The sequence below is a fragment of the Schistocerca nitens genome, chromosome 4 (genome assembly GCF_023898315.1).
Source record: "Schistocerca nitens isolate TAMUIC-IGC-003100 chromosome 4, iqSchNite1.1, whole genome shotgun sequence".
Taxonomy (NCBI): Eukaryota; Metazoa; Arthropoda; class Insecta; order Orthoptera; family Acrididae; genus Schistocerca; species Schistocerca nitens.
The window spans coordinates 345,626,481-345,653,179 of NC_064617.1; the positions used below are offsets into that span (position 1 = coordinate 345,626,481).

At 39.1% G+C, this 26,699-nt stretch overlaps 1 protein-coding gene across 1 annotated transcript; it reads left to right on the forward strand.

Moving 5' to 3' along the window:
• Positions 1-20,033: 20,033 nt before the first annotated feature.
• LOC126251579 (60S ribosomal protein L18) lies at positions 20,034-26,324 on the forward strand. Its single transcript, XM_049952110.1, has 5 exons — positions 20,034-20,122; positions 20,245-20,331; positions 20,493-20,699; positions 20,902-21,025; positions 26,089-26,324. Exons 1-5 carry the CDS (start codon positions 20,120-20,122, stop codon positions 26,232-26,234), a joined length of 567 nt encoding a protein of 188 aa, XP_049808067.1. The 5' UTR covers positions 20,034-20,119; the 3' UTR covers positions 26,235-26,324.
• The last annotated feature ends 375 nt before the right edge of the window (positions 26,325-26,699 follow it).

Sequence of the window (26,699 nt, forward strand, 5' to 3'; positions counted from 1 at the left end):
TTTAGTTTCTTAAACTATTTAGGGGATTTTGGCCCCATTTAGTGGGATTTTTAATGCGATACAGGAGGAAATAGTGCTTCAGGGTTGGCAACATAGGTCACAGCATTGTGCAGTAGTAATTTTGGAGTCATAGAAAGGGGGTGTTGTATCATGGCAGAATAAGCAGCTTGTATAGTGCATTTGCTGCACAGAGATTTCTATTTGAGATATTCCATTACAAGTTGAAGGATGATTTTTAAGACGATTGGATAAAGCGACAGCACTTCAGAAAAGGGTAATTTATTTTGAGTCTGTTAGCTGCAAGCGAGAGTCCATTAATTTTTGCTGTACAAAGATTTCATTGTATTCAATAATATTTACATGTTGTCAATGAGGGAGAACTATCAGTCATGTCTTCAGTATTCTACTTAACACTCCTCCATTTAGATCAGTTAAATAATATTGTATTAGGAATTCAAGAAAACAAGTTCTTGTAATAAAAATATCTTGTGGAAGCAGACATTCGAGATGACAATGTGCAGAGAGAGGATGATGATTGTTCGTATTAGTTTCAGTTCACTTATGTTTCATGAAGAGAATTTAAAAATACCGTCTTTTCTCGTTTATAGATCTTCACAAGGCATATTCCCACTGTTCCAAGAAACATAAAAAAGAATAAGAAGGCAAACTGCCACAATTTCCAGTCGTCATTAGCAGTCAATCCAGAGCAGGGTAACGTTACCCATTGCAAAATAAGAATTCGTTGTATGGCTTAAATGAACATATTTGACAGAATATTAGGAACAGTTTTCAGTTAGTGAAATTTCATATAAAGTCGACAATTACGTTTTTTGTTATGGGGTACACTTAAATTATGTAACACTTTGCCATTCTGAGTATTTCTGTGAATTGTTCTTTTATACAATCTGGTTTACAGACAGTCAGATGCATTTCAGGCAAACTGTAATCATATTCCTAAAAAGTAATTTCGATAAATACATCCATGTTAAAACGTAGGGTAACAATGCCAATTCTAGATACGAATCTGTAATCAGGATTTAGAACTGATACAGTATCACCATGGTTATTGAGACATTCAGTTACATACAGTTTCAGTATATACCTCCCAACTATACAGGTAACTTTCAAGTTCTGCTGTGATAAATGAACTGCTGTGTGTAGCTGCAGTGGCAGTTGGTATTTTTATGTCCAATTATATTTGCAAAAATATAAATAAAAAACATCGAATTTTTATTTATTAAATTCGTTTTTAAATGATTTTTAAGGCAATCGTAGGCTGTGTTACAGAATACACAGGTAACTTTCAAGTTCTGCTGTGATAAATGAACTGCTGTGTGTAGCTGCAGTGGCAGTTGGTATTTTTATGTCCAATTATATTTGCAAAAATATAAATAAAAAACATCGAATTTTTATTTATTAAATTCGTTTTTAAATGATTTTTAAGGCAATCGTAGGCTGTGTTACAGAATACAGCATGTTTCTCAATTAAATCAGATGAGCTGTGTATAGCTTTCTGTCTGTATCTCACAAATACATCAATTACGTTCCCATTTATTAGTCTTCCAGCTTAACTACAAGTATGTGCTGTCTCGATATTCAATAAAAATGTTATCAAATGCCCCACTGGTGGTTCCCATTATTTCGTTATATGAGGGCATTCAATAAGAAAGGCAACCATTTTTTTCTCGCGCCAATTTCGATGGAAAAAATGAGGAATTTGTTGTTGGGCATCGTGGGATATTTCCACTTCAGCCTCTATAGTTTCATGAAGTTTCGATAGGTGGCAGCCTACACATAGCCTTCAGAATGGTGTCTGTAACAGAGAGCTGTCATTAAGTTTTCTTTAGCGGAAAACAGTGACATCGCAAATACTCATAGGGAGATTTGTAATGTCTATGGAGACCTGGCAGAAGCACAATGGGTCACTGAGCGAGGTGTCTGTCATCATTGCAACGAAGCTGTACAAATGTGTCTAATCTCCTATGTGCTGGGCGGCTGCACACAGCTGTGACTCCTGCAATCCTGGAACATGCAGGAACACTCATCTGAGGTGATCAACTGAACACAATCAAACACCTCACTGCACATCTGGACGTTTCTGTTGGTAATGCTGACGCACCCATCAGTTTGGATACTCAAAGGTGAGTATCTCCTGGGTTTCTTGCTACCTAACAGAATACCATAAAGAGCAACGAACGACAATCTGTTCAGAAATGTTTCTAATTTCCTAGGCTGATGGTGACAATTTTTTTTTTTCAAACATCGTCACAGGTAATGAACTATGGGCTGCACCCTCATAATGTCATGGCGACAATCTTCAGGGACTCTGCAGCGGTTATTCTGTTTGATGTCATCCCTTGTGGCGCAACAATAAACTATGAAATATATTGTGCTACCCTCATGAACTTGAAGAAGCGGCTTTGCATGTTCATTGTCACAGGCCCTGCATGACAGGCATGCTCTGTTAGAGTAGTATTAGCTTACTTTACTGATCTGCTTTTCATGGAAGCACATATTTTAGGGACAAATAAATGAATTTTAAGACTATGATGTGGTCTTCCCTGCATGGCAGGCTTATTTTGGGAATTGTATGGCTGGCTTTATTGAACTGTACTGCAGGAGCTACACATGCCGATGATCATGGCTGAGGGCAAGCTGGGTTGGATAGGGGTGGGATGGACAGAGTGAGGCGAGGAGAAAATGGCGCAAGAGAGGGCAGCAAGTGGAGGTGCGTGAGGCCTGTGAAGGTGTAGAGGGGTAGTGGACAGATAGAAAAGGAAAAGAGGGAGGTGAAAATAGAGAGGGTGGAAGATATGATCTGAGAGGGGAGGAAGATATGGTCGAGTGGGGAGGAGTAGATAAACAGATAGCAGTGGCAGAATGAGGTTGGCAGACAGAGGGAGTAAGTGATGGCTGCAGAGAGGGGGAGGAGGAGGTGTGTTCAGTATATGAGTCAAACATATATATGGTTGAAGTCATAGGGAAAAGGCTAGTTTAAATACAACATTCGTCATATATATGCTAATAAAACATACATTATCATCGATTTTTTATGAATAAATGCGCATGTTCTTCTTTCTAAATACGTATTGCATGAAAAAATTCAGTTTTCATTGCATACGTAAAGCCTTAATTATCAATATTTTATAAAAGGAAGTCAATAAAGATTGTTTAAATGAAGAAAACATTAGAAATTAAAATGTTTCGAAAAAAGTGAAAAATTAACTAGGCTTCTCATTATTTGGAATATGTCCATTGTTTTATAACACAAATGTGGTCTCAAATGAGCCAGAGTGATAAGGCTCATAAAATCGAAGAAAACAATAAGTCTCATAGCATCAAACACACTACTGCATTTTTACAGATGCTACCACACATCCACAATCTGAACCCAATAGAATAGATCTAGAGTCAAGTTAAGGGATTTGTTGCAAGAAATAACAAGACATTTAAACTGTGAGATATAACAGGAATAATCTGCTTCTACTTCAAATAGCCCACAAGCCACCTGACGACGTGTGGTGGAGTATACTTCTGGTGCCCTAGGTGATCCGCCTTTCCACTTCAATTCGCAAATAGCGTGTGGGAAGATTGATTGTTGGAAAACCTCTGTATTAGCTTTAATTTCTCGAATTTTCTCTTTTTGTGGTAATTTTGTGAGATGTAAGCAGAAGGTAGTAATTTGTTGTCCGAGTATTTGCAGTAAGTACTCACTGAAATTTCAATAGTAAACTTCGCTGTGATGCACAATGCGCTCCAGTAGCGTCTGCCACTGGAGTTTTTTGGGCATCTTTGTAAGGCTTTCTCACCGACTAAACGATCCCACGAAGAACTGTGTCTCTCTTCATTGGATCTTCTCTCTCTCTCTTCTTTGGTCCTACCTGGTAAGGGTCATAGATTGATGAACAATGCTCTAGAAGCGATGGAATAGACGTCTTGAAAGACACATCTTTGGTGGATGAATTACATATGCTTAAGATCCTTCCTACGAATCTTCAATCTCACACTTGCTTTTCCTTCTATTTGTTTTATGTGGCCAGTCCACGTAAGTTTGCACCAGATAGATGTTCCTAGCTATTTTTATGGTGGTTACTGTTTCCAGCAATTTGTCGTGAATAGTGTAGTTTTAAAGCAACGTATTTCTTATCCTATGTATGAGCAATATATCACGTTTATTTCGTTCACGATTAACTGCCAGACCCTGCACCATTCATTAATTCTCTGTCGGCCCTTCTGCAAACCGTTACTTTCTTCTGTCATTCATACCTTCTTATAGACAATTGCTTCATCTGTAAAGAGACTTAAAGAGCTTCCAAAACATTTTACTGAATCAGTTACATGTTTTGCAAACAGTAATGGTCCTATCATACTTCCTTGAGGCACCCACGAAATTATCTTTCCACCAGTCTATTTTCCTTTGTTAAGAACGACGTGTTGAAGTCTTTCTGCAAACTAATGGAGAAAGCAACATCACACATCACCGCTGAACACTGACAAGATACAGAACAGCACGTCCTAAAAGAAGAGGAGAAAATGTGGGGCTTAGTTGGCTCTGAGGATTCTATTGTTGATAACCTCGTTATCAACATAGCAGATTATAGTTATAATAATTAAATGTATTCCATAGATTCAGATATGGACGGTGTTCAGTCATTACCAGACAGCTGACCATGACTAATAACTTCAGTGGCTTCAGTAGTGAATCATAAGGTGAAACTCCATGCAATACACATTTCCATGACATTTGGATCATGCAAAAAAGCTACCCCGTGTTTAAGTGAGGAATTTTCGTCACTCTTGCTTTTGATTACAGTACTACGATAGCTAAGAATGGGAGCATGTTATGTTTTGTGTCCGATCCCTTAAGAAGTCTATTGCCAGAGTTTTTCCCTGTATTATTTCACTACCTTTAACAAATTAAATGATATTGTAAGCTATATTGTTTCTCTCCTTGTCTCTTTGTGCAACTACAACTGTTCACATCACTGCAGACTACTTATACCAACTGGCTAGCCAGTCTGTCCAAATTAAATGCACCAGTAAAGCTGATGTCCCATATTATCGCTGAGTCGATGTACGCACAATGCACAACATAGAATGCATCCCTTTTATTGTACTCGACTGAACTCGAGATAGCTTGGGTCCTGGTCCATATGAAATGAAGCCCAATTAGATTCATGCGAAAGCGGAAGACTACATAGTGTAAAGTTTACATCAGGTTTATTCTTATGATGAAAGCAGTGTGGACAGACGAGACACAGACAGATAGCCATTTCCCCACACATGGGTCATTAGTTTCATGCGATTCCAGACTGCATTGGAATTCTGAGAAAACAGACTTGTGTGTGGGGGCCTTTACAGTCTCATGCTAGAGATTGAAACTTAATTGTGTTTAACGTATTTTTCGAGAATGAAAAAAGACACTCCATCAACGTTTTTAGTCTTCAGGGAGCTCAATAGTAAGTAGAGTTCATTCATGAAAAATTTGTGCACATGCTGAGGGTGAGGTTCCAAATACAGTCTACTTGTTTATAGCTGTTTCTTCCCAGTTTGTTCACAGTATTTCACTGTAGCTTTTTAAACGTTTATTCGTCTGACATAAACTGCATTAGCCTTTACATGTGTCTTATTCTTGGTACAGGGAAATATATATGAAATTTCTTTATAAGATTCCAGTCTTTATGTCTGGATACCTAAAATTCATTCTAGCTTTGTTCTTGTAGCATTTATCTCTTTTGTTGTGGCTGAGATCTTTCAGTCGATCTGCAACTGTTATATCCCTGTGTGACTGCTGATATTATGTACATTTCGTCACATTCTCGCATTCATCCAGATATGTACAGATATCGAAATCCAAGTAATATAAACTTCTTTGCATTAGAGTGTAGAGCATCACCAACTCTGTCATAATTGGTTGAGGTTGGAGAGATCCATTGGCTCCAGTCTGCACAGAGAAAGTTCCATCGAAGTTGCAGGACTGAGGTAATAAATGGAGTTTTCATATTATTCTGGGTGATGACTAGACAGTGTTGACTCTGTGGAATTGACAGATTTCCTATGTGTCACACTTTCATTGCCGAAATTCGGTGAAGGCACTACACAGTGGTCAGGAGGATACCACTTCTGCTGTCTGCCAGATGTAAATGTACCTGTATTCTTAAAATTGTAGCCAAGGTGGAGAATGTTCCCCTTCATTTAGTCCCTGAGAGTAATTACATTTCCATCTTATTTCACATGTTTCCTTTCATGAGTATAGCTATTAAAATTCACAGCATATACTACAGGCTGACTGAAAGACCTTATGTAGAGGGAGGGTGGCTAACAGGCTGTCAGACATATTTGTATATTAACCACCATGATATTGGAAGGGTCAGCTGCCAAGACAAATGCGTCTGCTGATTGAACCTCATGAGTTACTTTGAAATCTGTATGCGGTGACTTGAGGTATGCAGCAGTTCCACAGTGTTCATCATCAGTTACCTCAGAAATAGTGTAGCCATATATTTTCTTCTCCTATACAGATCTGCATAGTCCTTAGCATGGATCTTCTACATTGCTATTGGGTCTTCTCTATTGTTATTGCATCTACACCATTCTCCAGAGATGAGAGATATTATTTTTTTGGTAGCGAGGTCGAATCAGACTTAAAGTAACAGACTTGTAGCCTGTAGACAAAGTTAATTGAGTTGCGTGCTGAGTCAGTATGCCACTGAGAAAGTTTACTTGGTCCTCCATTAGTTGCATATCCTCTATTACTGTGTAGCATCGCCGATTTGGATGAATTTGCCGACATTACACTGTCTCACAAGGCACTCCTGATTGTAGTTTCCTTGATATTTGACGAGGCTTCATCCATGTCCAGTCTATGCATCTATCCATTACATAATGGAACTGATTTGTATCCCCTATTGAATTCACATCCACAGTGGGTACAAACATAAGGGGAGAGGCTCAAAGGTTACTAGTAGACGATTATCAGTCTCATGTTCTGAATTCTATTTACTTATGTGTTCGATGTATCTCCTTCAAAGTAGTGTCCATCAGCTCTAATGTGCTTGTATAAGTGATTCATCTATTGAAGGAAATAATTTTTAAAGAGATTTGTTTGGCATATAGTATGACTGAGAATTAGTTGCTATTTTTTAAATGTCTTTGAAATACCTCTCTTCCATATTTCAGTTCTTTGATCACAAGTGGTGTCTGTTTTACGTTTAGTGCCTCATGTAATACACTCCTGGAAATTGAAATAAGAACACCGTGAATTCTTTGTCCCAGGAAGGGGAAACTTTATTGACACATTCCTGGGGTCAGATACATCACATGATCACACTGGCAGAACCAGAGGCACATAGACACAGGCAACAGAGCATGCACAATGTCGGCACTAGTACAGTGTATATCCACCTTTCGCAGCAATGCAGGCTGCTATTCTCCCATGGAGACGATCGTAGAGATGCTGGATGTAGTCCTGTGGAATGGCTTGCCATGCCATTTCCACCTGGCGCCTCAGTTGGACCAGCGTTCGTGCTGGACGTGCAGACCGCGTGAGACGACGCTTCATCCAGTCCCAAACATGCTCAATGGGGGACAGATCCGGAGATCTTGCTGGCCAGGGTAGTTGACTTACACTTTCTAGAGCACGTTGGGTGGCACGGGATACATGCGGAAGTGCATTGTCCTGTTGGAACAGAAAGTTCCCTTGCCGGTCTAGGAATGGTAGAACGATGGGTTCGATGACGGTTTGCATGTACCGTGCACTATTCAGTGTCCCCTCGACGATCACCAGTGGTGTACGGCCAGTGTAGGAGATCGCTCCCCACACCATGATGCCGGGTGTTGGCCCTGTGTGCCTCGGTCGTATGCAGTCCTGATTGTGGCGCTCACCTGCACGGCGCCAAACACGCATACGACCATCATTGGCACCAAGGCAGAAGCGACTCTCATCGCTGAAGACGACACGTCGCCATTCGTCCCTCCATTCACGCCTGTCGCGACACCACTGGAGGCGGGCTGCACGATGTTGGGGCGTGAGCGGAAGACGGCCTAACGGTGTGCGGGACTGTAGCCCAGCTTCACGGAGACGGTTGCGAATGGTCCTCGCCGATACCCCAGGAGCAACAGTGTCCCTAATTTGCTGGGAAGTGGCGGTGCGGTCCCCTACGGCACTGCGTAGGATCCTACGGTCTTGGCGTGCATCCGTGCGCCGCTGCGGTCCGGTCCCAGGTCGACGGGCACGTGCACCTTCCGCCGACCACTGGCGACAACATCGATGTACTGTGGAGACCTCACGCCCCACGTGTTGAGCAATTCGGCGGTACGTCCACCCGGCCTCCCGCATGCCCACTATACGCCCTCGCTCAAAGTCCGTCAACTGCACATACGGTTCACGTCCACGCTGTCGCGGCATGCTACCAGTGTTAAAGACTGCGATGGAGCTCCGTATGCCACGGCAAACTGGCTGACACTGACGGCGGCGGTGCACAAATGCTGCGCAGCTAGCGCCATTCGACGGCCAACACCGCGGTTCCTGGTGTGTCCGCTGTGCCGTGCGTGTGATCATTGCTTGTACAGCCCTCTCGCAGTGTCCGGAGCAAGTATGGTGGGTCTGACACACCGGTGTCAATGTGTTCTTTTTTCCATTTCCAGGAGTGTAGTTTTAACACTTGAAATTGGTAATGATAGTTAACTGTCGTATTGTTGGAAATAAATTTATGGCATTCTCTACCATTCATCTCTAGCACAATAACTTACATTACTTCTCATATATTTTTGTTTCTACAACTATGATGATAAGGCAGTTTTCTATTGGTTAGATTCATGCTTGGTCTTTGGATTATATCCAGAAGGTTACCACTTCTGATTTCTTTAAAAGAAAACAGAATCTAGTGTCAGCATGATTCTCTGTGATACCTGCAACTACAAAATCTACAAGCACATGAATCAGTGTTCGCAAAAATAAAAGCTCTATTCTAAATGACTCTTTCCCATGGATGACACAGATAAGAGTTGGGTAACTGATTCAGAATCACACATAACTGTGGAAGAATTAATCACCATCAGCTGTCCACCCATTAGAATTATCAATTATTTTGAGATCATATTCGTTGTTTTCTTGTATATAACATTATGTTCTTGAAATGAATGATATTCCTCTCAGTGTTCATATTTGTAAAAATGTTTGATATTCACTTATACAGTGTTGTTTGAAGACATAATCGGGCTGCCATATGAACTGTATAGCAAACATTAATCACCATCTGCCCTCCACCCATTAGAATTATCAATTATTTTGAGATCCTATTCATTGTTTCCTTGTATATAACATTATGTTCTTGAAATGAATGCTATACCCCTCAGTGTTCATATTTGTAAAAATGTTTGATATACACTTATACAGTGTTGTTTGAAGACATAATTGGGCTGCCATATGAACTGTATAGGAAACATTGATCATCTTAAAAAGCTTAAGGATGGTTTTAAAAATATACACTGTGTCTAAATAACTGCAAATCACTGCAAATAAAATCAAGAGCTATGTCTATTAACACTACAAAAAAGTCAAAATGTAGTATGAAACCACAATTTAATATAATTGTGAGGACTGAGGTAATCATCGTCATTAGCTCCACATTCTGGCCCTAGTGGGCAAATTGTGGCTGACCAGTCGCCATGTCATCTTCTGTCAATGGCATCATCAGACGAGATATAGAGGAATGTTGGATCAGCACAGCAGTATCCTGGCTGTTGTCGGCTTTCTTGACCTTGGTGCCACTACTTCCTTTTCAAGTAACTTGCTCAGTTGGCCTCACAAGCCTGAGTGCACCTATGTCCACTCCTTCCACCAAGGAAAAATCCCTATCAGTTCCAGGAATCGAACCTCTGTCCCTCACATAGCAATCATGCATACTGGCCACTGAGCTATGAAGGTAGACAAAAGAGATAGTAGATGGTGACTGATAATAAAACAAATATCACATCCACTTCAATCATCAACCATTATAGTTAAAAATCGAAGGAGAGTTGCAAATATTCTTTGGAGTGTTGTTACAAATGTAATAAACTTATGAGGAAAAAAGGCTAATTTAAGTATTTGATTCTCTAATGTACCAATAAAGTAGTTTTTACATATGCCAGTTATGAAACAAAATGCAAAATAAACTAGTTATAATATAAAATCTGTGGAATCTTCTGGTGAAAACGAAGTATCAATTCATTTTATAAAATATATCAGTTAAATATTTTTAGACCATTGACTAGACATAGTGATGGCAGCAGGAAGGCCATCCACTCACCAACTGACACTTAAAATTGCTTTAACCCATTAAATAATGCCGACCAACTAGAGAAATGGGAAAATACATAGAAGAAGAAGATGAAATAGTTTACCAGACGAATTGAATTTTCAGAAATTAAATATTTCTTGGAAACGAGAAAATGTCAAGTTACTTTACAATTTCGTAATTACCAGTTCAATAATTATTTACAAATGTCATTCACATCTGACTTCTAAAAGGTCTTGGTAATCCACGTGGAGAGCTAATTAATTACATATATGGACAATTCAAGTTCCATCATAACACAAGGCCAGAAAGAAGTTAGAAAGACAGCTGTTGTCAGCTTAAGAGAATACATTAAACAGCTATTAGAGGAAAGAAAATTTATGGTGAAATTTCCTGACATGTTAATATTGTATATCAGACTGGACATGAACCTTGTCTTTCACAGAAGACGGTGTTACCACCAGAGATACCTGGGAACTTCTATTAACCTGTCCTCAGAGCTACATTACCTCTCTCTTACTTTCCACATATGACAGAAGTATTCCAGCATACAATTAAAACAAAATCTTATTACACGTGTTATTACAGTCTTATAAGTAGCAATTGAACTTATTTCTGTAACTACAGCAGAAAACTGCTGACTGATCGATGCCAAGAGTCAGATCGTGAGTCATTTTCGAGTGGTTCAGGTAGCTGAGCGTTTCTAGTAGAAGGTAAACTTTTGCATCCTAGTTACTGTCTAGCCCACATGAATAATATTTTGGTAGAACGATGCATGTTAAAAGGAGGCGGATAGAGAAGACAAACGTGGGAAATAAACTGAGTGCATTCACGCTTTACGAAATGGAACAGAAAATAAAAACTTTTCACAGTGCATTTCAAATTGCACCATTCACACAGATCAGTAACGGAAACGAACATATCGATACGTCAACGTCAAACTTGCTGAAAGAAGTTTGAATGTTTACTTTGGTCAGCGAAAGGGTTGCTAAACTTGGAACTATTCTCTCTGCACTCACGGATGTTATAGAAGTGTAGTAAAGGTTCCAAAACTACTTGGAATATTTTTCCTATGAGTGTTCTGCTCTAAAAGAGCCCATTTATCTGAAAGTGAAAAATGATTTAGGTTTTACAATACTTGGACAATGGGAACATCCACCCTGTGCAAAATAAGAATATAAATTAGTAAAGCAATTTCCGGCAATCAACCTTTCGGTAACATCGAAAAAGTCAGTTCCACTGATGGAAAAAATAAAGTTTTTTATTTTATTTGGTACTAAGAAAAATACAATGTATAATGTAATAATACTCTATGTATTGCTTTCTGAATGTTGTTTTATGTGTTTATATATGCGGACTTAACTTGTAAAAAAAGAGGTTCCAGTACCAAAAGCTTTGATAGAGGGGTGTTTAAATTTTAGATTTCTTAAAATGTTATTTTAACGCTTTTCTGTGCATTTTAAAAGTGTGAAATAACATTTGTTCTGGTAAAATGTAAGTTATATTGTACCACATATAAAAATCTGCAGTACTGTTCCTTTTTTGTTACAGGTACCAGTACAGAACACCGATGCATATCACCTCAAATCAAGCATTGTATTATCTAGCAATTGTTTTGAAATAATTGGAATACACTTTTCCTAATCCAGAACGACAATTTCACTCTGCAATGAAGAGTTTGCTTATCCACTAAAGAAACTGGTATAGGCATCTGTATTCAAATACAGAGATATGTAAACAGGCAGAAGATGTCGCTGAGATCAGCAACACCTATATAAGACAACAAGTGTCTGGTGCAGTTGTTAGATCAGTTACTGCCGCTACAATGGCAGTTTATCAAGATCTAAGTGAGTCTGAATGTGGTGTTCTAGTTGGCACATGAGCGATGGGACATAGTATCTCTGAGCCAGCGATGAAGTGGTGATTTTCCTGTAAGACAATTTAACAAGTGTAGTATGAATATCAGGAATACAGTAAAACATCAAATCTCCAACATCACTGCAGCTGGAAAAAGATACTGCAGGAATGTGACTAACGATGACTGAAGAGAATCGTTGAAAATGATAGAAGTGCAACCCTTCCGCAAATTGCTGCAGATTTCAATACTGGGCCATCAACAAGTGCCAGTGTGCGGACCAATCAACGAAACACCATCGATATCGGCTTTCGCAGCCGAAGGCCCACTCATGTACCCTTGATGACTGCACAACACAAAGCTTTACACCTCACCTGGGCCCATCAACACCAACATTGGACTGATGATGGCTGGAAACATGTTGCCTGGTCAGACAAGTCTCGTTTCAAATTGTATCGAGCAGGTGGAGGTGTAAGGGTATGGAGACAATCTCATGAATCCGTGGACCCTGCATGTCGGCAGAGGACTGTTCAAGCTAGTGAAGGTTCTGTAATGTTGTGGAGCATGTGCAGTTGGAGTGCAATGGGACCTCTGATACGTCTAGATACGACTCTGACAGGTGACACATTTATAAGCATCCTGTCTGATCACCTGCTTTCATTCATGTCCATTGTGCATTCCAGCAGGACAATGCAACATCGCACACGTCTGTAATTGCTACAGAGTGGCTCCAGGAACATTCTTCTGAATTTAAACACTTCCACTGGCCACCAAACTCTCCTGACATGAAAATTATTGAGCATATCTGAGATTTATTGCAATGTGTTGTTCAGAAGATATTCCACCCTTCGTTTTCTTACTGATTTATGGACAGCCCCTGCAGGATTCATGATGTCGGTTCCCTCCAGCACTAATCGAACATTAGTTGAGTCCATGCCACATCGTGTTGTGGCACTTCTGTGTCCTCGTGAGGGTCCTACACGACATTAGGCAAGTGTCCCAGTTTCTTTGGCTTTTTAGTGTATGAATCTTTGTGGAAGATGAAATCTATGTGCCGTATCAAGACCTGAACTCGAGGTCTTTGCCTTTGCAGGCAAGTTCTCTACCGACCAAGCTAGCCAAGCACATTCCAGAACCTGTCCTCTATTTCCACCAATACCTCATTTCCTACCTTCCAGATCTTACAAGAGCTCTCCTACAAGAGCCGTCCTCTAGGCCCTCTTTCACGAAAGGCAAAGGACCTGAGTTTGAGTCTTAGTCTGGTACACAGCTCTAAGCACCTAGGAATTTTCACTCTTTCACTTTTTCTATCGTTTCTCCAGGTTACCGTGCAAACTTTGTCGAGAACATCCATTATGAATTTTCCTTTGATCTTTAACAGACAGTATCATCGCTAGTTCCTTAATTTTGATGGTCTATTCCGTCGTTCACAGACTGTGCTTCATAACTTTACTCTCACCAGTCGATACTGTTCTAAAAGCCAGTGATTATGCAAACGTATGTCTGTGTTTGCAATAAACTGTTTCAAATCTCGTGTTTCTAAACTGTTTCAGTCTGCTGTTGGCCCACCGTCTGTCCATCTAGGAAAGGACTTTCACCGAAAGTGGCTACGCACTTGCAAAGGATATTTCAGTTCAGGACACTAACTCGTAATAAGGAAGATTGTTCTGTGATCTGTTTTCTGTGAACGTGTACTGCAAAAAAGAAAAGTACTAACAAATTGTCAGGTATGAAGAATTATCTAAATGTGCATGAAGATGTCTCCTTAATAGAGGACATTTTTCGTATATCCATTTACTTCACTAGTTTTAGGCCAGAGACAATGACTGGCGAAATTATTTATTGATGGATGTGGGAACATACAGATGTCTATTGGCGTGCTTAACTCTCCACAGAATATGACCAAATGCTTTCATGGAGAAAGCACTTTCAGCACAACAGCAACTGACAACGACATTACAATTCCTGGCAACGGAAAGATATAATAAAAAAAAGAATTATTAACATATACGATGCAAAATAAACTGTTCTGAAAAAGTATTTCAAGAAATAAAATACCTCAGTTATATAATATATAAGTAGCAACAGGTTCAAGATAATTTTTGGTAGTGGTCAATGACGTATCTGTTTTTTTTTTCGAAGTATCTATGGATTTTTTCTACATACCTTTGGATTCAATTCCGCACTTGAAGTCTTGCACAACAGACTTTTAGAATTATATGCAGCTGCGTTTTTATCCCGATTGATGTATTCCTTGCTCTGATCTTTCCACAAATATGTCTGACCATAGGCTTGAGCAATTTTGCTCAGATTTGCTACTTCAACATCAAGGTTTGCGCACATTTAAATCTGCAAAAATTTCTGGTGCAAATGTTGTTACTATTTGTCGGTGCAGATTTGACGGAGTTTATATTATCTTACACGAAATGAGTCATTTTGCTAACTCAGTTAAGTGAATAACTACTAGTAATTTACTTAGTAGTAGTAGTAGTAGTAGTAGTAGCGTTATTCATCCGTAGATTTCTGTTTACAAGGATATAAAACATGACAAAGGATTTACAAGTTTAGACCAATTTAAAATAAGCTAATTTGTGTACATAAATATTTACAGAATTCTAGTTAGAGACAATCATTAAATTTTACTTCTGGTGTACTATACTTTTTTTACAAATAACTTTTTAAATTATGTAATGCAACATTGTTCACTCATATCTCACTATCAGTCACTGCACACACTATACACACATTGTTTCATAACACTTCACTCACTACACACACAAACACACACACACACACACACACACACATACACTGGTGATCTCTGGACCATTTTCTGTACTGCAACTTCCCATTTGCTATCCTGAAAATTTGAGTCAGCATCCCTCTGTAATGAGTGAAATTTTGACCTCAGAAAGAAAAAGAGGTGTTAGTATTGTGCTATGCATAGCTTGAGGGGAGAGTGTTTCTAGAAAAAGATGGAAAAAACATCAAGTGAAGTGTTATGTGGAATGTTGGATGTTTTATAATAATTATTATATTATTTATTTGTATAACATTTTTATCAAACGCCTACTCTGTTTAATCTAAGTAATCTTTCAATGTATAAAATGTATTGCGTAACATGTACGTTTAAGCTGCCTTTTTAAATGAGTAATTTATTTTACAGTTTTATTCCTTGGTAGAAAATGCTGTTTTGAGTTTTATGTTTCTTGTTAAATGTTAGTTGAGTCTGTCTCTTGTTGCATGGTCATGGAAAGAACTGTTTGACAGTAATTACCAATATTACTTTTGATGTGTACAACTGACTGGTAAGTGTATTCACATGGAGCAGTTAAAATCCTCAGTGTTTTGAACAGATCTTTACAATGAGCTCAATTAGTATTTTTGGTTATTATTTTTATGGTTCGTTTCTGAAGTTTGAAAATTGTGTTCATATTTTGTGCATTTGTTCCCCAAAAAAGAATGCTGTAGCTAAGAATTGAGTGTACTTGTGAGTAATAAGTAACTAAAAAGACACTGCATGTTACACACTGATGATAGGATTCTAAGGGCATGACATGCTGATGACATTCTGTTTACAAGTACCTTTGTGTGTTAACCCCACTTCAACTGAGAATCAGTATTCATTCCTAGAAGTTCTGCATTTGTTACACAGTCTATAGAGTTGCCATCTACATTTAATTTAAAATTGTTATTTTTTCCTCTTCAAACTGATATTCATGGCATTAGTTTTCTTTATGTTCAATGTCACTTTATTGCTTATTGAACAATCCTAAACTTGCTTGAGAGTCTCATTTGCTTTCTTGGCAAGGAATTCTCTCCTTTTCTCAGTGACTATAATATTGCTGACATCAGGGAAGAGATTTTTTCACCATGAGTAACACTACTGGGAAAGTCATTGATGTATATCAGGAATAGTATTGGTCATAATATGCTACCTTGCAGAACCCCTATATTAATGTATTTTTGTTCTGATAAGTGTTTTACTAACTGTTTATATCTATTTGAAGTATGTGTTATCTCTGGTCTTTGTACCCTATCTGCTAGGTATGATCGAAACCAGTCATTAGCTACCCCTCGTATTCCTAATGCTTCTAATTTATTTAATAGAATCTTGTGGTCAACTGTATCAAACGCCTTAAAAAGATCCAAAAATATTCCTGTGACACATTCATCTTTATCAAGAGCATCAAGTACAACTTTTGTGGGTTCTACTATGGCAGATTCCATATTTTTGCCACTTCGGAAAACCAACCTGTGATTTGCTTAAAATATTGTATTTATTCAGGTAATTCATTAATCTGTCTTTCATAATTGCTTTTATTATTTTTGAGAATGCTGACAGAAGGGAAACAGGTCGGTAATTTTCTATGTCTTCTGCATTACATTTCTTAAGCAAAGGTACAACTCTTTTCTGTTTTAGCTGCTCTGGAAATTTCTCTGATATGTAGGATTCATTTTTTATATTTGTTAAGGGGCCTTGTGTAATCCCTATGCATTGTCTCAGTACACACATTGGTACTTCATCTAAGCCTACTGACTTTTTATTTTTTAGTTTTTAAACAGTTTTATTGACTTCATTCTCTGTGGTTGGAAGTATCATCATTGTATTTAGTGCAACATTATTACAGGTGTTATATTTTTTGGGGGAATTTTTGCTGTAACTTCACCGCAATGCTTGAAAAATGCTCGTTTACTAAGTGCAAAGTGTTGTGGATCATTTATTACCTTATCCCCCTCCATCAGCAGTATGTTATTCTGCGTTTTTTGCCCTCACCGTTTCCTTTTTTATAACATCCCAGACTGCTTTGCTTTTATTCTCTGCATTATGTATTATTTTGTCATGACTTTTTTGCAGCAATCAGCAACTTCATATAGATCCGTTTGTATCTATGATAGATATTTAAGAATTCTGGATCATTGTGAATCTTTTTCATGGAACTGAGGTGTTTAAGTGTTTGGGAGAACTTGTTAATACCAGCTGTTATCCATCTGTTTTGTGAGATGCTGATAGAGACATGCATACTTTTGGAAATGCCTTTTCAAAGCTCAGTTTAAACAATGTGGGGAATTTAGAGAATTTCATATTCACATTGATTTCCTTATACGCTTCATCCCAGCTTTGTTTTTCTAGTTATTTTGAAAAATCATTTATTTTGATTTCTGACAGATGTCGTTTGTAGGCTTGTAGTTTAGGGAATGATTCAATGCCTGATTTTACTGTTGTTATTTGACGTAGATGGTCTGATAGTCCGAGATGTTTCACAGCTACATCACATTTTTCCCTGTCCATATTTGTGGCAATTACTGATGCAGTCATTGTAACAGCCACTGTTGCACTATTGACCAATAGGGACATGCCAAACCTTTGAAGGATAGTTATGCAGGTGCTGCTGGATTCATTTATGTTTTTTGTGTTGATGTTAATGTCTCCACACAGAGTTATGTTGACCTTTGTACTTGAGATTTTATCTAAAACTTGTGTTAATTTGTTGAAAAACTTGTCTACACTACCACTGGGAGATTCATACACACACAAAATGATTTATTTCTTGGTGATAGCAAGCCCTGTTAATTCAATAGCTGATATTTCAAAGTGTTTGATTTCACTTACTGTTTTGAGGTAATGTCTTAATTTGCTCTTTCATACAGTGATAATACTACATGTTGGATTTCTGTGTCTCTACATCAGTGCTCAGTAATACAAACTAATGTTCCATTCAGAGATTGGAGCTCAACTTCTAATAGTTGTATTTTTTTTTGTTTTTTATTAATTGCATGTTTTCATGGAGGATTGTTACATCAGTGAATTTCCCATTGTTACTCTTTTCAATGGTTTCTTTTTCTTTTGACATCTGATGTATGTGATATTTGAAGTGTTAAAATCTGTCTTGTGAATGATTGTTTCAGTATTTTTTAAACTGCTGGAGATACTCTTTAGGTAGGGTAAACATTTTTTTCTGGATTTATCCTAAAAAAGACCTACTTTTCCTACCTATGACAACATGTATTTGACCATGTGTGGCCTGACATCCACCCCTTATACTTTCATGAATCAGCTCTACCAATCTTCCCTTCCCAGTCCTATTTAGGTGTAAGCCATGCCTAGTGAAACACCATTTGTTGATAGTTCCAACGGGCACCGGAGAAACATGAGCAAAGTTGGCTGTCCTCAGAGCCATCCCTAACCCCACATTGATTCGCCTCATAGCTCCATCAATGTGTGGTCGATCATGGCGCTGGAACAGCTCAACAAAGTGTACGTTGGTGCCATGAATGAGGAAAGCTATCTTATCCAGGTTACCACCTATGTCATATGCCCCATCCCTGTCCAAACTGTTTCCCGCCCCACCCACTGTCACTACATGGCCCTTTTTTTTGTAAAGTCCTTACATAAAGACCCTAGGTCCTCTATCACATGACTTAGCCCTGAATTTCGCTTGAAGATACTAATGGCCTGATATTCAGTCCCTAAACCTTTCCTGTAACTGAGGGCCTACACCTCGCCCATGGCTACTACCTAGCAGCAGCACTTTCTTCTTCCTAACATTTTGTACATTCCTAGGTTTCTTGGCCTCCATTGAAGTGTGCTGCACATTTCGTGCTCCTTGTTCTACTTGAGGCCTTTCTCCACTTAACTCTGGCACTGGTAGATACCCGTTTTTGGTGTTGATAATAAAACTGTCGTATCGCATCCTCTTTCTTCCTATCCTCCTCCCCCCTATCTCCCTTGATCCTTATCAGTTCCTTCTTTGCATCCTCCAACTGTGCCTGAAGGGCACAGATTTTCCTATCGTGTTCCCCAGTCAAAATGTTCCTACTGCATACTCTGTAGCTCCAGGAGAGAGCCTCTTCTGTTCTCCCAACATTTTCGCCACTGCATCCCCCCCCCCCCAGTGAAAATATCTCCCACAAGATTGGCAACAAATCCCTCTACTCACTACCCGTTAACAGCTACCACATTTCTCACTCATGGTCAGTTTCGAAAGAATAATTAAGTTTAATGAATGTTTTAAATTTCCAGACTGAGATTTCCACTCTGCACCGGAGTGTGCGTTGCTATGAAACTTCCTGGCACATTAAAACTGTGTGCCAGACCGAGACTCGAACTCGGTAAAGGCAAAGGTCTCGAGTTCGAGTCTCGGTCCGGCACATAGTTTTAATCTGCCGGGAAGTTTCATGTTTTCAATTTGTCAAGGACACGAGATTGGCTGTGTGTAAGCAAAAAACGACACAAAGGTCTTATGTGCGGTGGTTGTTGTTTTTGTACTGATTTAGAGGTACAATGACAGAAGAATGAATTTATAATTACTTTGCTCTAAAAGCAAAATTTGCGTGTTTGGTCAGGTTTGTAAACGTTTATAACTCGAAAAACTTGGAACTTGATCGCGTCCATCTAACTAGTAAACAATACGAAATGTGTTAGTTAAATACGATTTAGAAACGATTCATTACACTTTTATTGCGACAATAGACACTAATGAAACTAGTAGCTGTCTTTTTCAAACGAATTTTGCACTATGAAGAAAACTTGAATAAAAGTTTTTGTGTTTATGTCACGCAAAATTTGGGGTTATGTCACGATTATCGGGACTTCAGCTAAAAAACAAGTTTTTTCAAGAACAAGCTTTGCTGGGACTCTAATATTCAGCTGTTTGACAAGACACTACAGCAAGTATACAAAACAAAGTTAATTTAAACTTGACACTATTTTCTCTTAAATAAGTTCTTTTAGTGGACAAAGAAATTGCCTGTATCTCGCTCCGTGGCCATCTTGCTCATAAACTTAAATCAAACAACTGAAAAAAAAGGTACTTGCAAGCTTCCCTGCTATAATCTTTTTAATTTGGGAGAAGGTCGAAATGACATTCGTCTCAAATAACATCTCTGTAACTGTACACGCCGATTACTACAATGTAATATCTTTGAATTTCGCGTACCCACAAGTCTTCATTGAGTCGATGCCTCTTTCCGGTTTGTGACAATGGTGGGTGGACATGTGGCATTCTTTATTTACAAAAATCAGTTTACATCTACTTCACCGTGTAATATATTCTAAATTGTGAGATATAGGTTGTTTTGCTATAAGTTGTGTGTTTGTTTTTGCAGGGTATTGATATTAATCACAAGTGGGACCGCAAGGTTCGGCGCACTGAACCGAAGTCGCAAGATGTATACCTTAGACTTCTGGTTAAGGTAACGATGTATATCAGTATTACTTCCCGTTCTATGTGTTTCTATGTTTAATGTGTTGTATTTGTGATATAAACCTTTAAAAGGAACGCGCGTTTTTCTGCGACTATGAATGTGACGTATTTGTGATACAAGTTTCTGTAAGAAATGGCTCTGTGTTTCAGTTATACCGATATCTCGCTCGACGTACGGAAGCGAAGTTCAATAAGATAATATTACGGAGGTTGTTCATGTCAAAAATAAATAGGCCACCTATCTCGCTCGCAAGAGTAGTGCGTTTTATGAAAAAGCCTGGCCGAGAAAACCTGATTGCTGTTGTAGTTGGAACGGTCACGAATGATGACAGAATATTTGAAGTTCCAAAACTAACTGTAAGTACCTTGAGAGAATTTGACATGGTGTGTACAGTAGTTTATTTTGAATTATATGCTACGAACTTACTGTAACTGGGTTTTATGTTGGTTTTGACATTCAGTCCCAAAAAACTTGAGTACTGTATGTGAGTGTATCCGCATGGGGATATTGTTCATTGTGCATATCTTTCAAATAAGTTACACGAGATCCTCATTTCAGCTTTGTGCATTAAGAGTGACTGAGAAGGCACGTGCACGCATCCTAAAAGCTGGCGGTGAAATCATTACGTTTGATCAGCTTGCTCTTCGTGCACCAACTGGAAAGAAGACCGTTCTGATGCAAGGTAAAGTATATGCTGTGGGTCTATTCTGTTGCTTTCCACGCACTGGTCTTGAATCTTTACTCTCTATGAGCTATGTTTATGTTTAGTTCAGATGCCGATAGCTCTGTGGCATATTTTATTATATATTAGATTGTGGACGCATCAGTGAGAGTGAAGTTTACCATTATTGGGCTTGAACATTGGACATGGTTGTGGCACGAGATACTGTAGGAATTATGGGTGTTAAAGGTATGGCAATAGCTCTGATGTTTTTCAGTTGATGTACTGATGGTGGACTTGATATGCCTTAAAATATCCACTAGCTTCAAGAAATAACTCACTGTGTGCTTTGTTGAAACAAGAGTTTAATACTTGGCTTCCCAGCTGGATGTGGTTAAAATAAGTGATCATAACATAGATAATGTGGTTGAAACATATGATAGACTACCAGGCCCAAACAACTTTTACTATAATACTGGAAGATTTAAAATTACATATGATTTTGTGTGGAATGAGGGCGGTGTGATGGTAGCTTGTCATGCTACACATATTATGACAATCTGCTATTAGAGCAACCAGACTTAACTAGTTTCATATGTTTGTGTATTTAGATACTCTTATACTCTGATCAATACTGCTTGTTTGTTAACTTTTGACATAGTGACAGTTGCAACAGGTAACTTCCAAAATTGTTGCTCATGTTTCCTCAGGGCAGTGTTAATGCCTACTGTGAGGGGTGGAAGAACACAAACAAGATACTGTGATGACAGTTTGTTTCAAGTTGCAAATGGGAGTAAAGCAGCTGTGCAATGTGTAGTGTAGCATTTAATTTAAATGAAAGTTGACCACAAACTTTCAAATGTGCTACTGCAGAATTCACTCATTTATTCTACTGTGAATAAAGCAGTGCCATATATGTCTGTAGGAACAGGAAATAGATTTGTGGCCAAATTTGGTGTTATTTTCTGTCAGCATGATATTTTTTGCAGAAAGCCATATTCACTACTAAGATTTGATTTTGTGACAAACTGCCTATTGGCTTCTGTCTCGGGTTCTTCGGCCGACGTTCATCTAATGATTTTTCTGACGTTTCGCCAGCACGAGTGGCTGGCATTCTCAAAGCTTCACCCTCCATTGCCGGTGGTGAACTGGAGCCGAGCTCGCGGGCGCAGACTATATGTACCTGGCGCGCCAACGTCCGAGGGCTTCTCCGCGGTCATTTCCGGTGCGGTTCTCCTCTTGCTACCTGCGACGGTCGTTCGCTGCAGTACGGGAAGCCAGGATCCGTTGACCTTAAGGCTTTCCTCTTTCTTGTTCAAACTGTTCGCGTGTTTTTGTATTTCTACAGCTTCTCTGAACAAGCGCGTGTGATAGTGGTTCTCTACAGCCAGAACTTCCGTGTCGGCGAATTTTATTACGTGGTCGGTCTCATTCAGTGCGTGTTCTGCCACGGCCGATTTCTCCACCTGCCCCAACCTGCAATGTCGCTTATGCTCCTTGATCCTGGTGTTAATGGACGTCCAGTCATCCCGACATATCCATTAACACCAGGATCAAGGAGCATAAGCGACATTGCAGGTTGGGGCAGGTGGAGAAATCGGCCGTGGCAGAACACGCACTGAATGAGACCGACCACGTAATAAAATTCGCCGACACGGAAGTTCTGGCTGTAGAGAACCACTATCACACGCGCTTGTTCAGAGAAGCTGTAGAAATACAAAAACACGCGAACAGTTTGAACAAGAAAGAGGAAAGCCTTAAGGTCAACGGATCCTGGCTTCCCGTACTGCAGCGAACGACCGTCGCAGGTAGCAAGAGGAGAACCGCACCGGAAATGACCGCGGAGAAGCCCTCGGACGTTGGCGCGCCAGGTACATATAGTCTGCGCCCGCGAGCTCGGCTCCAGTTCACCACCGGCAATGGAGGGTGAAGCTTTGACAATGCCAGCCACTCATGCTGGCGAAACGTCAGAAAAATCATTAGATGAACGTCGGCCGAAGAACCCGAGACAGAAGCCAATAGGCAGTTTGTCAACAAGTGGCCACGAAAGCCTCAACAAATTTGATTTTGTGTTGTTTTACTGAAAAATTCAAAACAATTATGGAATCTTGTATAAGAAATTGTTAAGAACAATAAATGTTTTTTCAAAATTTAAGAATATGAAGTACATGATTAGATTACAATATTTTTCAAAAGGTGAGCATTTTTCTTGATTTCTGAAAAGCATTTGACTCATTGCCACACCTACGCTTATTGTCAACAATATGATCATATGGGGTATCTAGTAAAATTTGTGACTGGGTTGAGGACTTTTTAGTCGGGAGGACACTGCTTGTTATCTTTGATCGAGAGTCATTTTCAGATGTAGAAGTATCTCCGGGTGTGCTTCCTATTGTGTATTAAGGACCTCCGGATTTTGTGGATGATGCGGTTATCTATAATGAAGTACTATCTGAAAGAAGCTGCATAAATATTCAATCAGATCATGATAGGATTTCAGCTTGGTGTAGAGATTGGCAACATGCTCTAAACGTTTGGAAGTGTAAAATTATGCACTTCACAAAACGAAAAAATGTAGATTCCTATGACTATTAATAATCAAGAGTCAGTTATAATTGGCCAACTCATAAAATACCTGGGTGTAACACTTTGTAGGGATATGAAATGAAACAATCACATAGGTTCGGTCGTGGGTGAAGCAAGTGGTAGACACAGAAAAGGGCAGCATGAATGGTCACAGATTTAATTTCGGGGGGAGGGGGTGTCACAGATATTTAAGAAACTGAACTGGAACACTATTGAAGATAGACATAAACTATTCTGAGAAAGTCTTAAGTTTCAAGAACCCTTTTGTGGGCTGTGGGGGATATACTTCAAACTACATATATTTCTTTACAGCATTTAAGGGAGTTTGTGTTACAATTTCTCTACACTCCTGACATCTAGTGGCAGTCTGCAGCACCAGCTGTAGGGTCTGTTGTGAAATTAGCCTCAAGGACTGTGGGAAGAATATATCCCGCCAGACAATGGTGTTTTAACTGTTATTGGGAAGTATGGTTACCACAAAAGTATAGTTTCTGGCAGGGGCTTGGGAAGTACACTTACCACAAAATTAATCCGACATTTGTGGTTCTTGGAAGGCATACTTAGGGGTGTCCCAAACCTTTTGGGAATATATCTTACCACATCTGTCTATGCCTGACATCTTGCGGTAGTACACTGCCCCAGGTGTATGAACACGGCTACAATCAATCAGCTTCTGTTTGTCATGGGGTCACTACTGTTGTCGATACATATGGCTTTGCTTTTCCAGTATACATTATTGTGACCTGCATCAGTTCATATCTTTCCTACATGTAGTAAATAAATAAAATCTTTACTGCATGATTTAGTTGGTAAATAAACTTTAATATCAGTGACAATTGTTTTTTAAATAAAGTAAAAGAATGTGTTACGAAAACAGAAAACACTGGGCATTATTTTTTTATTTGGAATGGCAACACACAACAGCTCACAAAAGGGAAATCCATTTACCACCATAGTTTTAATATCTCACAAAGCTTCCATGGTGATACAGACTGAAGTGCCAAAGAAACTGGTATAGGCATGTGTATTCAGATACAAAGATATGGAAACAGGCAGAATACGGCACTGCAGTCGGCAATGCAAGATTTAAATGAGTTTGAACATGGTGTAATAGAAGGTGCATGAATGATGAGACACAGCATCTTTGAGGCAGCGATGAAGTGGGGGTTTATCCATATGACCCTTTCAAGAGTACTGTGAATTTCATGAATCTGGTAAAACATCAAATCACTGACTGGCCAGAAAAAGATGCTGCAAGAACGGGCCAACGACTGAAGAAAATAGTTCAATATGACAGAAGCGCAACCCTTCTGCAAATTGCTGCAGATTTCTGTGCTGGGCCATCACAAAGTGTCATTTTGTGAACCATTCAATGAAACTTCATAGATACCGACTTCCGGAGCTGAAGGCCTGCTCTTGTACCCTTGATGACTGCACGATACATGGCTTTATGCATCGTCTTGGTCCTGTCAACACAGACAATGAACTGTTGATGACTGGAAACATGTTGCCCGGTCGGATGGGTCTCGTTTCAAATTGTATTGGGTGGATGGATGTGTACAGGTATGGAGATAACCTGATGAATCCATGGGCTCGGCATGTCAGCAGGAGCTGTTCAAGCTCGTGGATGTGCTCTAATGGTGTGGGGCATGGGATCTCTGATATGTCTACATATGACATTCACAGGTGACACATACATCAGTGTCCTGTCTGATCACCCTCATCCATTTATGTCCATTGTGCATTCCAATGGACTTAGGCAATTCCAGCAGAAGAGTGCAACACCCCATATGTCCAGAATTGCTACAGAATGGCTCCAGAAAAACACTTCTAAATTTAAACACTTCCACTGGCCACCAAATGCCCCATACATGAACATTATCGATTTAATACATCAATTTTTCACTTGGCGTAATATGTGTCTCTTACTGCTGGTATTTGGTGAAGTGGTGTTGGTGTGGGATGTTTACAACTGTGTCTATAATCAGTTCATACTCGCTACTTGTATCCTAGCAAAAATTGCTGTTTCAGTAGCTGTTATTTAACACACACAGCCTGATTTCAGTTAATACTATTTGTGAAAACTGACATTTTGAGACTGTGGCTGTGTGCAAAATGTAGGTTTATTCTTTCAAGGAGGCAGCAGCAATCTGCCACTATTGATGATGTTATACATTTGAACCAGCTATGTTGTTTTTGCATATAAATAGTGGCTGACTGCTATCTTGTTCTTTGAAATAATTGATCTAGATTTCAATAAGTTTACATTAGTTTGCTGGAAATTTTGAATGTTCTATTTTCCCTATCCACACAGTATGGATTTCCTTATCTTTCAGTTAATTGTGTACTGTTGGTAGTAAATTAGGAGAAATTTACTTGTCATGAGGATTTTATGTTTAGTTACAATCTGTTTCTTTTTGTAGATAAGTTAGACAAGAACTACATAATAAACAGTAATTGTTCATAGTGGAATAAATGCATGTGACTTTCACTTTCAGGTCGCCGAAATGCACGAGAGGCTGTAAAGCACTTTGGTTTGGCTCCTGGTGTGCCCCACAGTCATACAAAGCCCTACGTGCGGTCTAAGGGTCGCAAATTCGAGAGAGCTCGAGGACGCAGGCGTAGCTGTGGTTACAAAAAATAATTGTAATTTACTTTTTGCTTGTGGACATCTACTGTTAATGATTTTGAAATAAAATAATGGACCCTGTGAAACTAACAAGGAAAACTAAAATTTTCCTGCCTCATTGTACATTTATTTATTTATTCTTTTGGGTTGGAGGGGGGGGGGTTTGGTGAAACTGTCTGGTAGGTATGAAAACGGAAATATGTAGAACTACAAATGAAATAGTTTATCTAATACTCAACAAATTTGATGGTGTTTCTGGAGATTAGGTTGTCTGGCTGTTTTCATGTGTATGGAATTCCAAATTGTCATTGGTTACACATACTGTGTGTTATATTTCTGGCTTGCAACTAGTTTTTTGCAAGGAGCATATTGTCACGGAGTCCTCATGTGTGGCTGTCCCTTAATACCCAAGATGTTGACAGCAATTTGTTGCTATACCACACTTCAGATTCTATTAAGTTTTTGTGCTCTTTAGTTCTG

Coding starts and splice junctions, on each gene's coding strand:
- LOC126251579 (XM_049952110.1), top strand. Junction 20,700..20,901: donor TTGAAGTTCCAAAACTAACT/GTAAGTACCTTG, acceptor TCCTCATTTCAG/CTTTGTGCATTAAGAGTGAC. Junction 21,026..26,088: donor GAAGACCGTTCTGATGCAAG/GTAAAGTATATG, acceptor TTTCACTTTCAG/GTCGCCGAAATGCACGAGAG.